Source organism: Alligator mississippiensis, chromosome 7, assembly GCF_030867095.1.
Source record: "Alligator mississippiensis isolate rAllMis1 chromosome 7, rAllMis1, whole genome shotgun sequence".
In the NCBI taxonomy this organism is placed as follows: Eukaryota; Metazoa; Chordata; order Crocodylia; family Alligatoridae; genus Alligator; species Alligator mississippiensis.
In genome coordinates, this window is record NC_081830.1 from 13,717,660 (window position 1) to 13,731,685 (window position 14,026).

A 14,026-nucleotide genomic window follows, 5' to 3' on the forward strand; every position below is an offset into this window, starting at 1 on the left:
AAGAAAGAGAAGCTTTAGAGCGATTCAATATATTTCACACCCTGTTCTAATGAACAGATTGTCCTGACACCACAGTGTTCATTTTAAAATTGTTCCCACTAAGAATATTGAATGGGTTTTGACAAATGTACTCTTGTGCTTCAAGCTAGTATACACCCATTTTCTTCAACTGAAAGCTTCCTACACTTAGGCCCAGGTTGCACACAGTGAGCATGTGCATGCGCTGTTATTGAGGAGTGGCTGAGGTTGAAAAACCTAACCCCTTTTACCTATCGTTCATATGCTTGTATGCTAACCCTCAAACAGTTTTTTTTTTATTTTTTCCAGGACAATTTTGGAACACACTTGAACAGAGTTTAAAGTACCTTACTCCATCTCTATCTCACTGACAAATCCTTTGAGTGTAAATATGTGTTTCACTTACTTCACAGATGAACCTGTGTTAATTCACACTATGCCCTGGTGAATGAATGCGAGAATTAGCAGAAGGGAGACTTTGGGTATAAACAGTGACAACTGAAACTGCTAACTGATATCACTGCTGTTCCATGGATAACATGCTAGTCTTATATACATTTTTGCTTAACCGTGTCTTCCCTTCTCGAACATGGGAATTATACTGCTGAACAAAAAAGGGAATGTAGGAAGCTGAATTATCTTATGTAGCATTGAAGTCCTCACAAGAAAAGTGGTAATGATGGAAATGCCTAACTGGGCATTAGGAAGAGGTCATTGGCAGGCATGGTGAATCTCCTCTGTGTTATCTGCTTGCTTTTTGTAGCCTTGACTAATAAATTTGTAGTTAGACCTTAACTCACCTCTAGGGCCATGTCCAGACAAGTGCGGACATGCGGTGTGTGGCGCCACAGACACATCTGCAGCACCACATGTTATACATGCAGTTGTTCTCCATGCTGCAAGGGAGCGGCAGAGGACCCCTGGATATCCAAGGGCCAAAAAACTCATGGAAAAAAAAAGCTGAGCAGCACACATAGGAGCAGCATGTACCACTCAAAAGTAGAGGTGGGCCTCCCAGAGTCACGCTGTGGCTGCCAGCCATGCTTCACATGCTAGAATTGCCATGGCTGCAGCCCTGGGAGGCCCCCAGGGCCTCAGGTAAGGCTTCTGGGACCAGCCCAGTGCCAGCCCCAGCCTCCCCTACCCTATCCAAGTTAACTTACTGTCTGCCAAAGCATGCATGGCACAGGCATTCCCCAAAGACAACTAGTAGTGGCACAAGGTGCACCCGCATTAGTTGTTCCCAGGAAAAACAAATGTCCACACCACATGTGGACATGGCCTAGGTGTGCTGTTCTCAAATCCTATCAGACTTTTCATGTCTAACTAATTTAGGGGCCTTCAAAAGTCCCAGCTTTCAGGGGGAGTCCTAATAACTTGTGATTAGAAAGCAAGGACAGTTTTGTGTTCAGGCAGGACTGGGATAGAGTACTTGTAATTACAGGTACCATCCTGCTCTGGAGTAAATTAGTTTACTCCAGCCTAATAGGGGCACATGTAGACCCTAAAATATTTACTGCATGGCTATTTTCATCTACTGCAGAGTAAATATCCCATGTAGACATGTCCAGTGAGCCTGTGCATGGGCAAGGAGGGGCTGATTTTGTAAAATCCTAACCTCTTTGACTCATTGTTTGCATGCTTATATCCTAACCCTCAAACAGTTTAGTTCATCCAGGTGAATGTCCAGAACAGACTTGAACAGAGTCTACAAAAACTTTACTCCATCTCTATCTCACTGACAAATATTTTCATTGTAAATATGTGTTTCCCTTCACAGATGAACCTGTGTTGCTTTACACGGTGCTCTGGTGAACAAATGACAGAATTATGAGAACAGAGGATTTAGGTATAAACAGTGAAAATCAGGAACTTGTAAATGATGTAATTGCTGTTCATTCAATAACATATTAGTCTTATATTTTGTTGTGGCTAAACCCTGTCTTCCCTGCTTGAACATGGGAATTAAACTGCTAAACAAATAGGGGAATTTAGGAATCTGAATTATCTGATGTTGTGTTGAGATCCCCATAAGAAACGTGGTAATGATGGGACTGCCTAACTATCCATTACAAATTGGGAAGAGGTCATTAGCAGCCATGGTGATTATCCTCTGTGTTATTTGCTTTCTTTTTGTAGCCTTGACTAATAAATTTGTACTTAGAACTTAACCCACCTTTAAGAGTATTTCTCTCAAGTTCTATTGAACTTTTCATGTTTAACAAATTTAAAGACCTTTAGAAGTCCCAGCTTTCAGGAAGAATCCCAATATGGCATGATTAGAAAACAAGGACTGGGATTTATCATAAAATCATTGGAGTGATATTCTGGTGCTTTCTAGTTCTCTGTAGGCATGTCTACATGTTGCCCTATGTCACTGTAGCAATGTGCTTCATCGGTCTCCGATGTGCTATGGTGACGTAACAATCATGTGAGTCTACACATGAGTGCCAACTACTTCTCACCTAATGCAGGAGGTATACAGTCCCCCTAGGGGGAATGCCCTACTGGACTTGATGCTGGCTATGGGGGATGACCTGGTAGGGGAGCTGCAGATTTGTGGTCACCTTGGAGACAGTGACCACCAATCAATAGAATTCACAATACAGCATAGAGTGGGTAAGATAACTAGTAGGGTGGAAGTGCTTGACTTTAGGAAGGCTAACTTCAGTGTGCTTAGGAGTTTAGTCAATGAAGCACTGCAGGATAGGAGTATTGGCGAGACAGGAGATGATCCCAGTGCAAGGAAATAGGGGGAAAGGGGCCTAAAAACTTCCTTGGCTAAACAGAGAAATCCAGGGGAGCCTATGGGTTAAAAAAGAGGCATAAAGGTGGTCAAATCAGGGTGAAGCTACGAAGGAGGAGTATACCTACTTGGCCCACACTTGCAGGGAGGCAGTTAGAAAGGCCAAAGCAACTGCAGAGCTAAGGTTGGCAACACAAATTAAAGACAACAAAAAGTCTTTTTGTAGGTATGTAGGGAGTAAAAGGAAGGCGCAGGGCAGCATAAGACCCCTACTGGACAAGCAGGAGCAATTAGTGACAGACAGGGGGGACAAGGCTGAGCTCTTCAATGAGTTTTTTGCCTCAGTGTTCCTGAACAGGAGTCAAGATAAGTCTCCTAAAGGGTTCTTAGATAGGCATCAGAGGGACACCAGTCTACCAACTGTCGACGCTGACTTGGTGCAGAGTCACTTGGATGGACTGGATGTGTTTAAGTCAGCAGGCCTGGACGAGCTTCATCTGAAGGAACTGGCTGGTGTCATAGCAGAACCAGTGGCACGGCTGTTTGAGTGCTCATGGTGCTCTGGTCAGGTCCTGGAGGACTGGAAAAGGTCCAATGTGGTTCCTTTTTTCAAGAAGGGGAGGAAGGAGGATCCGAGTAATTATAGGCCAGTCAGTCTCACCTCCATCCTTGGAAAAGTCTTTGAAAGATTATTACAATCATATTTGTGTGAGTCCAGCGAGAAAAATAATGCAGCAGGGAAACCAGCATGGATTTGTAATAAGCAGATCATGCCTGACTAATCTGGTTTCATTTTATGACCACGTCACAAAACACTTAGATGAAGGAGTGAAGGTGGATTTCATTTTCTTAGATTTTTAGGAAGGCCTTCGATACAGTATTTCATCCCAGTCTCATAAATAAATTAAGGGGATGTAACTTAGATGCCTACATGGTTCAGTGGAGGGCAAATTGGCTTGGGGGTCGCACCCAGAGAGTGGTAGTAGATGGGTCAGTATCGACCAGGAAGGATGTCGGCAGTGGGGTCCCACAGAACTTGGTCCTTGGATCTGTACTCTTCAATGTCTTCATCAGTGACTTAGATGTGGGCGTGAAGTGTACTCTGTCCAAGTCTGTGGATGATACTAAATTGTGGGGTGAAGTGCACACTCCGAAGGGTAGGGAATGATTGCAGGCAGACCTGGACAGGTTAGAAAAGTGGGCGGTACACAATAGGATGCAGTACAACGAGGACAAATGCAGAGTGCTGCATCTAGGGTGCAAAAATATCTAGCTCACCTACTGGCTGGGGAATGACCCTCGCAGCAGCACAGAAGAAAAGAGTGATCTCAGAGTCATAGTGGACTCCAAGATGAACATGAGTCATCAGTGTGATGAAATCATCAGCAAAGCTAACCACACTTTATCAAGCACCAGCAGATACATGACAAATAGTAAAGAGGTGATACTTCCCCTGTATGCGGCATTGGTCCAACAACAGTTGGAGTACTACCTCCAGTTCTGGGCGCCATACTTTAAGAAGGATGTGGATACCCTTGGGAGGGTTCAGAGCAGGGCCACTCATATGGTTAAGAACTTACAAATCAAGCCCTATGAGGAGATACTAAGGGACCTGGACCGCTTCAGCCTCCACAAGAGAAGGCTGAGAGGTGATCTTGTAGCCGCCTACAAATTCATTATAGGGATACAACAAGGAACTGAAGATTCTCTGTTCACCAGGGCGCCTCCTGGCATAACAAGAAGCAATGGTCACAAACTGACAGAGAGCAGATTTAGCCTAGACATCAGTAAAAACTTCTTCACGGTAAGGGTGGCCAACATTTGGAATGGGCTTCCAAGAGAGATGGTACTCTCTCCTGCCTCAGCGGTCTTCAAGAGAAGGCTGGACAGGCATCTGGCTGGGGTCATCTGACCCCAGCACTCTTTCCTGCCAAGGGCAGGAGGTCAGACTCAATGTTCTGTTGATTTTTCTTCTGACCCTAGCATCTATGAATCTATATGGGTACTTGTGGGGGCAGTGTGCGGGTGTGTGGTGTTTGTGGGGTGTGAGGGTCATTGGGTGGGTGGAGACCCCCACTACACTCCCCCCATGGTGCTTCAGGAGCAGGTGAGAGTGCTCAGGCCATGCATGCTTGGTGCAGGCACAGATGCCCAGCAGCATGCAGCTCCACATAGGCCCAGCACTGCACATAATGGCGAGGGGTGCAACCTGGGATATTTTGAAATGTCTTTATCTGATACCTCATGCAATGAGGAGTCAGATTTTCACCTGATTGGCCATTTTAAAGCTGTTTTCAACCATGCACTTGTGTTTGGTCACAGCTATAGGACGGCTTTCTGTGGCCAGATCAGGCAAAAATTGTCATTTCTGCCTATACCTGTTGTTCCTCACAAGAACACAATACTAGAGAGCCTTGATGTCTAGGTTGTGCTGGCTGTGAGGAGCCTTAACAGCCCAATCCTCTAGGAAGTTCTTTGCCCTTGTCTCACATATGTTTTAAGTGCTCATGATCATCCAGGAGTATCCTTCAGTGCTCCCCACTATACCTTGCGATGCCCAACATGCAATTTCTGCTCACAGAGTGGCATTGAGATTATAGGTGAATTACTCCAGGTGTCTACCATAGAACCTCATGAGCCACAGGAGGATATTTTGGGTATTCAAGAAGCATGTGTTGCATGTGAGGAAACATTCACTACTTCCAGTTCTGTGCTGGTACCAGGAGAGGCAAACACTTTCCACATGAGCAAGAGCACCAACTTCATGAGAGAACTTACTTCACTCAGAAAACCACCCTGTGTTCAGGCCAGGTTCATTACACTGTCACCAGGCATCTGCTAAGCCCTGAAGCAGGATGGAGAATGAATGCTTGAAACTGATGTACTCTGAGCTACAATTATCTGGGCACAGGATGGGAGGGTGGGTGCCAGTCGTGGCTCCATTTCAGATCAGAAAGTTCATCTGAACAATCCCAGGTATGATCCTTTGGAGGAAATGCAGTGCCAGTACCTTCTGCATGGCACAGCTCACCTCCCACACAGCTGATCTGGTTATGGACTTCCTAATACTTTGGTGACAGATGAAAGTCTATTGGGAAGTTATCAGCAAACTTATGTTGGGGGCATGGTTCTAAAGTGACGGGACTAGCTCAGGACAGATCTCCATGTAGGTGTCCCCATTGTAACTGAATTGTGGTACCACTGCCTATCACCTCAGGCCTCCAAGACCTACTGCCAGCATGTGCTATTCCTTAGCTTAAAACTGTGGTCCTGCCATTCCAGGGCAGGCATCACTAAGGAGAAGCCAGGTGGGGTCACATACCCCTAAGGCACTGATGCTGGGCTACCTGCACTCTAGTTCCCTATCCGTGGCACACCTAAGTAGCATCCCCTCCAGAACAAAACAAAGTGCTTCAATTGGGAAGGGCCTGTGGCATAATAAAACACTTAAAATTGGTGCAGGATGTACAACAATTGACATGAACGGTTGTCCATACCCAACTTGTTTGATTATTTGGTATGTTCTTTGCCAGAGCAGTGCATTTGTCTCCGATTTAACTAAATGAATGTTAAAAGGTATTCAATTCTTCCATGTCTTAGTTCTTCCTCTCTGCTTCGTGAGCAAGTTGGAGATGGTAAACATACCCCATGGGGGATTTCAGCCCTCAGGAGATGTTAGACTGGGTCTGGAATTTGGTAATTGTTGAGCTGATAATTGCATCACAATCAGTGACAATATAGAAGCCCTAATGAGAGTACGTGGTTTTTCTCATTCCTTTTCTTTGTCATTCATTCCATCCCAATATTTCAAACTACCATCTCTCTCTCCCCCTCCCCCCGCCCTTTTTTTTTGCAGTTGTTTACTTTGTTCTGTGATTATTATGGCTTTACCTGCACAGTAATGATATGACATGCCCATCAGCACAAGTCTGGAGTATTACCACCTTCTCAAAGACAGGATAAATAATAATTCCTAGGAGGGCCAGCTATTTGTAATGCTTATCAGGTACAAATGGACAATTGAATGGGTGTAGAATGGCAACATCTTTCTGAGAATAGGTAGGTCTCTCAACTGGGAGACATGTATCTGAAATACTTTGGGATAGAAGATTGACTGCAGAAGCAATTTTTTTGGTTTCCAGAATGAAAATGGAAGGGACCACAACAGATTCAAGCTTTTCCCAACCTTTGTAAGGTAAAGCAACATTTCTCTCTGTATGTCCGCAAATAATATGCTATCAGATTTAGGATGGATTGGTGAGGAGGTAGGTATATAGAAGTGTAGATAGAGAAACAGAACTAATTTATCCATTCATGAATGGAAATGCTATGCTGAAGCCTGTTCCATATAGAAATATTCTGAATAGCTCTTCATGCTGCATATTTTAAATCAGACCCAGAATATTTTTATATTAATATATATAGTACATTCAGAAAAACAAAGGTATTTTATAAAAAACATTATATGAAAGTATTCATCCTTCAAATTCTATTTTCTTAAAGCCTATATCTTCATGTCTTATATTGATTAGATCAAATATAAGGTTAAATACTTCTTATAAAGCTGCAGCATTTATTAAGCATAATGGAATGTAAAGAAAAATATGTAATGCCAAGCAGTAAAAGAAATATAATTACATGATAACATTTTTAGTGTATAAAGGAATACATTTGACACATTAAGTTATAATCTGAGTTAGGAAAACAGCAACTCAGAGCAACTCAGGCTCTCATGGAATTATCCTAAATGGATAATCCTAAAGGGCTGAGGAGCAGACACTTCGCAGGGAAGGATCAGGATTTCACATGTTGCAGGCATTGTTCAGGCAGGGCAACTAGGGTCAGGTGACCAAGTAAAAAGTTTGTTACTGATTCTCAAGAGGATGCTGGGCAATCAGGTACCGTTTTATACGGGGCAAGAATTGTGAAGCATCTCTTCCTTGCACAGGAGAACTAAAGGGACCCTCACATCACAGGTCGTTCCTTGAGCATAAACTCCACTAATGAGCTTCTCTGACAGACTATGGTTCTATCTGTAAAATTTCTAGCTTAGGTGTCTTTATGTGAAATAAATTGGTGATGAATTCCTAGGACTCTGACCTCTTTCATTGCATTTCCAATTAAATTGTCTGAGTCTGTACACATCAGTCAGCCCCACCTACTGAGCACACATGTTAGTTACTGAGGTGTTTTCAGAGCTGTTTTGTGGGAAAAGCTTCAATCCAGGAGGAGAAAGAATCACTAGCAAATTTTTGTAGCCTCTTGATGTAACATGCAGCTCACCAGTGGAGTCTGCCTGTTTTTTGGCCATGGACCCAAAGGGTCTGCTCATGAAAGGCCATTTCTGCTTCAGATTTCTATTGTTATATTAAGCCCCGACTTAAAAAGAATCAAAATTATCATTAGAACGGCCCTTCTCCTTTGACTGCAAATCTAATCTGCCAACCCTTTTTTCTTCCCTTCAGCTTTGGGTGCTCTACAGTGGTGGGCTGTATACCCATGGCAAGAATTATTTTCTCATTGCCCTGGAATTACCCTGGCCAGATTGTTATTCATGCATGCAAGGCCGTTGTGGGTTGCACTGAAAACTTTGTGGCCCAACCAAATTGTTGTGTTTCAAAATATCCCAGTAACTTTTGTTTTGTTTTGTTTTTTTAACTTTAGCTTGGTACTTGGTAAGACCCTACAGGTCAATGCCATCAGTGTATCATGTGACTTTGTACTTTTGGCACAATTACTTCTGTCCTGTGGGATGGAGCCAGGGGGTGTACTGTCACAGATGACCCCATTGTCAGTCTACCCCCCCCCCCCCCATTAATGCAGAAGCCACGGATGCTGTCCCATGTGCCACTGCCAGTCAGGACACTCAAGGGTCCCGTAGCATCTCTGTCTTTCACACCAGTGTTAAGCATCAATGTAATGAATGTTTTACATTCAATTCTCAGCATTGTTCAAAGTATCTGGAGTGAACTTCAGAAAAGAAGTGCATGTACATATTTTGCATCTCAGCCACTTACATTTCTTTGAAATAACATGTTTATAGAGAGGAAAGGGTTATTTCTTTTGTTACAGAAAAGGCCCTTTCAATTCCACCAAAGTCATGATTTTTGGAGCCTGACAAATGTTTGCCCAGCACCTGTGATGGGATGTTTTTTTCTAATGCAGTAGCAGAGCATCCAAATACTCAGAACAGAAGAAAATAGTGCTGTCCATCTGCCTATGGGAAGAGAGTGGGATTATATTCTGACTCAGAATGTATTCAATACTCTTCACGATGTACCGATTCTTGGATCAGAAAGATTCCTGGACACTAGGAGACCAGAATAAGTTCAAATGATCAGCAATGATAGAAATGGATACATTTTCATTTTATATGTCAGAAACTCCAGATAAAAATTTGGATCCTTACACTGTAAACTGAAAACCATATAAACCTTTGACTGCCATTCTTAGAACCAACTTTTAGAGCACAACTCAATTTAATCACATTCATAGGCTTCCTTGTGTTTCAATGTTGTCAGGTGTCTTAACTAAAATAGAGACTTCATTATTTATGTTACAGTACACGTCATGCCCTCAGAAATGGCTACCAGTCCTGCAAGTTTCATCCAAATCTGGCTGGAAATAACAAAGGTATAGCCTGTTTTGACCTTCCCCATTATATCTTACGGGCAAAACTTCAAAACACGGTTGAAACGGCAAAACGTTTCGACGGAAAAAAACAGAACAGCTGTTCTGACTTGAAACAAAAGTTGAAATGAAACTCTGTTCTGTTGAAATGTCTAAACACTGGTTGAAACAAAATGCTTCCATTTCGCACAGCCCTAGCATCCAGTATTTCCATGGCTATTTGCTAGGTCAAGCTTTCATGGTCATCACCAACCATTCCCCTTTAAAATGGCTCAAATCCTCCCAAACAGATAATGCCCTCCTCACCCATTGGGCCTTGGCATTACAACCTTTTCAATTTCATATAGAATACAGACTAGGAAAGGTTAACATAGTGACTGACTATCTTGTTGCCATTCAAGGGACATTCCCACACTTGGTTTGGCGTCTTCCCTGCCCACACCCTCATCTGCCCCCATGGACCCAGGCAATCAGTCAAGAGTGCCCAATGGTGTCTTAAGGTGGGGGATGTGTAAGAGGGGAAGAGACAACAAATGGAGGTTTTCCCTTCTGTCTCCTCCCCCGGCAGGTGGAAAGGCACCAGCATGACAGGCCCTGGCACAGCAGTTCTGTAGCTGCTGGACCCTCTGGGTCAGGGGGAAAGAGGGGCAGGGCCAGGGAACAATCAACAGGAAGCGCAGGGGAGGAGGAGAGAGGGAGAAGCAGTGAGAAGCCTTGAGAGAAGTTGGGAAGCTGGGAAGCGGAGCGGAGTGGCTCACAGGAGGGTAGAGATGGAGACACCCCCCAGGAGAAAAGGGGTGAGAGGACAGGGCCAGCACACAGCTGGGAAGAGCTACAGCTGGCAGTGAACAGACCCCCTAGAGAGGAGCAGGGGCAGAGGTGGGGCTGGGAAGACATGCGTGACTTGCTCTAGAAGCTGAACCCGCTGTGCGCCTCAGTAAAGATTGAACCACAAAAGGGGACAGAGCTTTCCAGTGGAGAACAGTGGAAGAGTTCAAGGCCAGACCAGAATTGGCAACATTGGGACTTGGAGTTACCTCTCAGGACTGAGGAGCTGGGAGGCAACACAAGGATGGACGGCATGAGACCTGGAAGCAGTCCAGTGGCTGACCAGGGAGGGGAGGCAGACCAGCTAAGTGGAATGATTCCCCCTAAGAGGCAAAACCCTAGACCACAGCACGGGATAAGAATACATTAACTTGAAGCTTATCTCAGGGAAGGTTAGATGGTAGAACTTTCTGTTGAGTTTTTCAGTTAATATTTAATGAACGTTGTTAAGGCTACACTGTGATGAGCACAGTCATGAGGACGTGGGGCCAAGATCTCAGGTGGCTTAAGAAGAGCCACTGAAATGAGAGCAACTCTCCTATGTCAGCGAGAGGCATGGATAAGAAGAGATCATCCGTAAAGGGCTTCCTAACAATTATACCCATTCAGACCAGGGATGTGGTGAGGGTGGGGTATAGAGGAGGTTGAAGCCCATGAAGAAATCAGGAGAAAAAGATCCCACAAAAAACCAGCATGGACTCTGTCCCAGTAAAAACCACAAGACGTGGCAGGAGAACAAGAACAATTGACAAAATGGGCTGGTGATTCGATTTTGGGGGCTCACTCTGATGTCACAAGGTAGTAACTCAACAGGTAAGAAAGGATTCAACCCCTATATCACGTGACAATATCAAAGAACTTTGCCCTTTCTTTTCTTGTAATGGCAAAGGTAGGGCAATAACTTAGATGAAGGGGGCCTAAAAATGAATAGACAGTGCTATTCACCTCTTAGTTAGAACATTGGACCACCTACCTGAATAAGTCATTTTCCAGCAAAATTAGTCATTTGAAAACTTAAGAGATGGACTGATTTAATGGCATTCAAAAGTGTCTGTTTGTTTCAGATTATTTTGCAGAGCTGTACTGAATTTCCCTGATGCCATGGCAGGTGCAGAGGTAGGAAATCAAACTTCTGTCACCGAATTTATCCTCCTGGGATTTGAAATTCTTCCAGAGTTGCAAATACTGCTCTTCATCCTCGTTCTTATATTCTACATTGCAACTGTGGCTGGGAATGTCCTCATCATTGTGCTCATCATAGCTGTTCAGCTTCTGCAAACCCCCATGTACATCTTCCTGGGGAACTTGTCCTGCTTGGAGACCTGCTATACCTGCACCCTCCTGCCCAGGATCCTGGCCAGCTTCCTCACTGGAGACAGAACTATTTCATTCTCTGGCTGCTTCATCCAATTATTTTTCTTTGGTATGTTTTTAGTTACAGAGTGTTGTCTCTTATCTGTGATGTCATATGATAGGTACTTAGCTATATGTAAACCATTGCATTATTCAGCCCTTATGACTGACAGATTTTGTTTCACCCTTGCAGCTGGCTCATGGATCAGTGGATTTATAGTTGTCACCATTGGGTATCTCTTCCTCTTACAATTAACCTTCTGTGGACCCAATCAAATTGAACATTTTTTTTGTGATTTTCTTGAAGTGATTAAACTCTCCTGCAGTGACACCTATGAGATTGAACTTGTAGCTTTCAGTTTTGACTGTATATTCCTCTTGCCCCCATTCCTTTTGACTCTCATGTCCTATGTTTGGATTATCAGGACCATAATGAGAATCCCTTCCACTACTGGGAGACAAAAGGCCTTCTCCACCTGTTCCTCTCATATTATTGTGGTGACCATATTTTATGGGTCCATAACTATAGTCTATATGTCCCCAACATCCAACACCCTAACAGCACTGAACAAAATATTCTCTCTTTCCTACACTGTGCTGACTCCATTGGTAAACCCTCTCATTTACAGCCTGAGAAACAAGGAAGTAAAGGAGGCTGTAAGGAAAGTTGTCTGCATGTTTCTGAACTGGAAAAGAATGCAACCATTCCTGAACTCTATTAGCAGGTTAAACAAAATTGGACACAACAGGAATCCAAGTTGTTGAAAATGTCTGGATTCTAGCACAAGGATTTTAGGGAATTTGAGAAAAAAGAGAAACGTTAGAGAGATTCAATACATTTCATACCCTGTGTAAATGAATGTACTGTCCTGACACCAAGGTACGCATTTTAAAATTGTTCCCAAAAAGAATATGGAATGGATTTTGCCGTATGAAATCAATTCAACTGGAGGCTTCCTACATTTAGGCAGAGATGTAAATCTCCCATTAAGTTGCACACAGTGCTCGTGTGCACGGGCAGGTATCAAGGAGTGGCTGATTTAGTAAAAACCTGACCTCTGAACCATTCTTCACACTATTGTATCCTAACCCTCAAATAGTTTAGTTTGTCAGAAAAATGTCCAAAACTCACTTGAACATAGTCGACAAGATCCTTGATCTATCTCTGTCTCACTGACAAATAGTTCATTTGTAAATATGTTTCACATCATTCAGATCTGAACCTGTGCCAGTTTGCACTGTGCCCTTGTGAACGAAAGACAGAACTACCATAATGGAGGCCTTGGGAATAAACAGTGACAGCTAGGACATTACAACTCATGTAACCACTTTCCAGGAATAACACACTAGTCTTATATATTTTTTGTGTGACTTTACCTTGTTTTCCCTGCGTGAACATGGGGATTATACTGCTGAACAAATCAGGGAAATGATGAAGCTCATTTATCTATTGTGGTGAAAGTCTCATAAATAAAACTGGTATAATGGAGGGAGTATGACCCAGCCCCAATCTGTCCTCGTGGAACTTTGGAACATGGCAGCAGGGGAGGGGACATGATAAGGATGGGAACATGTCGTGGCTGCAATTTTTCAACATGCTGAAGAAGGGGGAATGATAGCTAGAATATGATATTTAGAGGTTTGCTTTTGGAAATTGGCTTGTAGGAAAAGTAGACTTTGCATTAGAAACTGGTCCAGGGAAATGGTAAGGGTTAGCTGATTTCTAAAAGCCTGCTTGCGACAAAGTTTCCTTCGAGGCCAACTGTGTCTGAAGCCAGCAGGCTGGGAAACTGAAGACATGAACACTGTTCCATAACAGAGATCAGGCACTCTGTAGCATTGGCACCAGGACAGTGCGCAACTGCACAGCCCTTGGGATTTCCAGTTTTTGTGAACAGACCAGTTAGGAGTCTCTGTATATAACCAAATTAAGATAAATGCACGTGATGGATTTGTGGAAAAAGGAATATGCTGATAGGACAGAAGGTGGACAGTATAATGGCCACAATCAAACCAATCAATGATGCCCAGACATGAAGTGTCATCCAAGGAAAGAAAGAATACAAAAAGAGGGATTTGAGCGCAGCAAAGAGTCCCTAGGTGGATGCCCAAGCAGCCCTTGTGGGGGCAGGAAGAAGGGTAAAGTTCAAAAAAGAAAGTCTTTTCAGAGAAAGCACCAAGGTTTCTCCGGGGGAAGGTCCAGAAGCCAGAAGGGGGGTGGAAGGCAAGCAGGCAGCCATTATATTCCAATAGTGTTAATTCATTCACCAGGCACAGTGTAAACTCACACATTTTCATCTGTGCATTAAGTGAAATTCATATTTACAAAAAACAAGCAAACTATTTGACAGAGAGATAGAGATGGAGTAAGGATCACTGGATGCAGTAGTTGCATCCAGTGCTCCTGGGAGAGGAAACACACAGACTGAGGCCCCAGAGCAGGAGCATCGT

The 14,026-nt window shown here is 43.6% G+C and overlaps 1 protein-coding gene across 1 annotated transcript; it reads left to right on the forward strand.

Annotated features, from left to right (window-relative positions):
* Positions 1 to 11,292: 11,292 nt before the first annotated feature.
* LOC132251770 (olfactory receptor 10A7-like) lies at positions 11,293 to 12,340 on the forward strand. Its single transcript, XM_059731700.1, has one exon. The coding sequence runs from the start codon at positions 11,324 to 11,326 to the stop codon at positions 12,338 to 12,340; it is 1,017 nt and encodes a 338-aa protein (XP_059587683.1). The 5' UTR covers positions 11,293 to 11,323.
* Positions 12,341 to 14,026: the final 1,686 nt, after the last annotated feature.